This window comes from Apaloderma vittatum, unplaced genomic scaffold, assembly GCF_000703405.1.
Source record: "Apaloderma vittatum isolate BGI_N311 unplaced genomic scaffold, ASM70340v1 scaffold1827, whole genome shotgun sequence".
NCBI lineage: Eukaryota > Metazoa > Chordata > Aves > Trogoniformes > Trogonidae > Apaloderma > Apaloderma vittatum.
Window position 1 is genome coordinate 6168 of NW_009727633.1, and position 3735 is coordinate 9902.

The 3735-nt window shown below is 43.8% G+C and overlaps 1 protein-coding gene across 1 annotated transcript; it reads left to right on the forward strand.

The window, feature by feature from the left end:
* The first annotated feature begins 301 nt into the window (after positions 1–301).
* ZBED1 (zinc finger, BED-type containing 1) lies at positions 302–2667 on the forward strand. The gene has a single exon (XM_009873725.1). It carries the CDS (start codon positions 364–366, stop codon positions 2449–2451), a length of 2088 nt encoding a protein of 695 aa, XP_009872027.1. The 5' UTR covers positions 302–363; the 3' UTR covers positions 2452–2667.
* The last annotated feature ends 1068 nt before the right edge of the window (positions 2668–3735 follow it).

A 3735-nucleotide genomic window follows, 5' to 3' on the forward strand; every position in this document is an offset into this window, starting at 1 on the left:
ACAGTCATGTATCAGCTCTGTGGTAGCAGTTATGCTTTCTCTGCCCAGAATTATGCAATTCCAGAAATAAGATTTATGCAGGTCTCTAGCTCAGTTTCAGAGAAGAACATGGTGTATTAAAATCAGTTTTAGTTTTGACATTCTGATGGGCTTCTTGTAGGTCACACTTCCTGCAAATCTCATCTTTAAATTTGCAAATGTAATTAGTAAGGTAGGTTTCTTGATACGTTTGCTGAAACGCTGATTTCAGGTAGTTAAGTGTGGTCAAACTTGTGCTTTCTCATTGTATCTTTATCTTACTGCCTTTATCAGGTACTCATTAATGAGTGAAGGATCAAAAGGTGGGACGGTGGCCAAGAAGCAATGGAGAATAAAAGTTTAGAAGGTTCCCCATCAGACCTAAAGTTAGTGGCTCACCCGAGAGCAAAGAGTAAAGTGTGGAAGTACTTTGGCTTTGATACCAATGCAGAAGGATGCATATTACAGTGGAAGAAGATCTACTGCCGTATTTGCATGGCACAGATCGCCTATTCAGGAAACACGTCCAACCTCTCCTATCACCTTGAAAAGAATCACCCCGACGAATTCTGTGAATTTGTGAAAAGTAACACGGAACAAATGAGGGAAGCCTTTGCCACTGCCTTCTCAAAAATCAAGCCGGAGTCGTCGCAGCAGGTTGTTCAAGATAGCCTCATCATGAAGACCTACCAGAACTATGAAAACAAAAAGCATCAGGAGCTGACGTCTGCAGTCATCAGCTTAATTTGTGAGGGCATGTATCCGGCCTCCATTGTTGATGAGCCCACGTTCAAGGCCCTCCTGAGAACAGCGGACCCCAGGTATGAACTCCCGAGCCGGAAGTACTTCTGTACAAAAGCTATTCCCGAGAAGTACAATGCCATTAGAGAGATTGTGCTGAAAGAGCTCACTGAGGTTCTGTGGTGTGGCATCTCCACGGACATGTGGAGGAGCGAAAACCAGAACAGGTCGTACGTAACTGTCGCGGTTCACTTTCTCAGCAGCAGTCCTGCCAACTGCCTGGCTGTGAACTCGCGGTGTTTAAAAACGTTTGAAGTACCAGAGGATAACACTGCAGAGACTATTACGCGAGTCCTTTATGAAACATTCATTGAGTGGGGGATCAATACGAAAGTCTTTGGTGCTACAACAGACTACAGTAAAGACATTGTGAAAGCTTGCTCCCTCCTAGATATCCCTGTGCAGATGCCTTGTTTGGGGCACACTTTCAATGCAGGAATACAACAAGCTTTCCAGCTCCCCAAGCTCTGCAGCCTTCTTGCCAGGTGCCGAAAACTGGTGGAGTATTTTCAGCAGTCTACGGTCGCGATGTACATGCTGAGCGAGAAGCAGAAGCAGCAGAACATCCTCCACTGCATGCTGGTCAGCGACCGTGTTTCCTGGTGGGGAAGCACGCTCGCCATGCTGCAGCGCCTCAAGGAGCAGCAGTTTGTCATCGCGGCCGTCCTCGTGGAGGACAGCAACAACCACCACCTCATGCTGGAAGCCAGCGAGTGGAATACAATCGAAGGGTTGGTGGAGCTGCTGCAGCCTTTCAAGCAGGTCGCGGAGATGATGTCTGCTTCAAAGTACCCGACGATAAGTATGGTGAAGCCTCTTCTCCACATGCTTCTGAATACTACTCTCAACATCAAAGAGAACGATTTGAAAGAAATCAGCATGGCGAAGGAGGTGATTGCTAAAGAGTTGTCAACCACCTACCAGCACACACCTGAGATAGACATGTTTCTCAACGTTGCAACTTTCTTGGATCCCCGCTACAAAAAACTGCCTTTTCTTTCAGCCTTTGAGCGACAGCAGGTTGAAAACAGAGTGGTGGAAGAAGCGAAAAGCCTGCTGGAGAAAGTAAAAGAAAATACCTTTAGGACTGAAGAGAAATTCTTTACCGTTTCGGAAGCGCCCCCCGTGAAAAAGATCATCATCTCCTCTACTCCTCCTCCTACCAGTGTCATCAACAACATGCTCGCAGAGATCTTTTGCCAGACGGGAGGCGTGGAAGACCAGGAGGAGTGGCACGCTCAGATCGTCGAGGAGTTGAGCAACTTCAAGTCGCAAAAGGTCCTCGGATTGAACGAAGACCCGCTGAAGTGGTGGTCCGACAGACTAGCGCTGTTCCCAGTTTTACCAAAGGTTCTTCAAAAATACTGGTGTATTCTGGCCACAAGGGTCTTCCCCGAACGCCTCTTTGGTTCTTCTGCTAATGTTGTAAGTGCAAAGAGAAATCGGTTAGCCCCGGCTCACGTGGATGAGCAGATCTTTTTGTACGAAAACAGTCGGAATGGGTCCGAGGCAGAGCCGGAGGACGAAGATGAAGGAGAGTGGGGTTTGGAACAGGAACAGATTTTTAATTTAAATGACTCAGTAAATGTAAACAACAATTTCTTTAATATCCGAGACAGTGGGTTTGTTTAACAGGACTGCTGCGGTACGTTTAGTAACAAAGAAAAAAAGGTATTTGTCTTAAGTTACCAAAAATACTTCTGTTTTATGCTACAAATGCTGTAAATATTGAAAGGTTGTAACAAACTTAATTTAGCCTCCATTGTCTATGTTTTTCCCGCTGTCTTAAAACATGAATTACTTGTGATTAAACAACACTGAAATGAATGAGGAAATAAATTCTACAAAGACCGTGATTTGCGACTGTGGCCCAGATTTCAGAAAGTGCTTATCCATGTGCTGCTTTTCCACTTCAGTGGGAGACAAACACATGCTTATGTGCTTTCTGTTGTAGGAATATTTTCCTGAATTAGGAACCTGAGCACAGGAGTTCTTAAGATTCATGCCTCCATTTGTAAACTCTGTGTGACTCAGGATATTAGCTTTAAATTTTGGATTTCAAAACATTTTTAAGATTCAGAAATCTGATGAGTGAATATTTTTAGACTGTATTGATGCTATGGAATGAAAAGATCTTGAGCCTGATTTTCTTTTTTACTACCTCATGTCTTAGGCCTGGTCTATGCTAGAAAAGTTCAGCTGGTTTAGTTCTGTCAAATAGAGGACTGATGTTTTATTATTTTAACTGATACTGTGCTGGCATAGGCTGTAGTGTGGATGCACTTATACTGGGATAAGTTATTTTCCTTTCTAATGCGGTGTAAATGGTTTAAACACTTGTAAACTGGTGTTGCTGTGTCCACATTAGTCTGGTTTTACCATTTAACTGCAGCAGCTAAATGGCAAAATCTTTTTGGTTTTGTTTGTTTGTTTGTGTTTGTTTGTTTGTGTCTCTAGCCAAGCCCTGATTTTAGTCTCTTGTGCTTTTTAAAAGTGGCAACGAGGTGTGTGAGGCTGAGGTGGCGTCGCGTTACCTCTGCTTTGTGCAGACGTCCCAGCCAGTGCTGCGTGACACCAAGCAGGGAAGAGCATCATGCCCCTGGGCAGCGGAGGGAGGAAAGGAAGGAGAGAATGGGGAGACAAGTATGGGCCGTGGGTCTAAGAATCTGTCTGTGTTACAAACTCCTGTAACCTCTTAATTTAGATGGGGACTTTGCCCAGGGTAGCTAGAAAATTTTGTTGGCAAGAAAAGTGAAAAAAAAAAAAAGCTTTAACTTTATGTAAATATATTTAAAAGAAGGGGACCCCTCCGTTTCCCCACGTGTGTTTAGTAAGTCTTTAAGATTGTTTCTTATTAAATTAGCACTTAAACTTCTTTTGTTTTTTTTTCTCTTGTCTCTTTTTGATTCAGTTTGT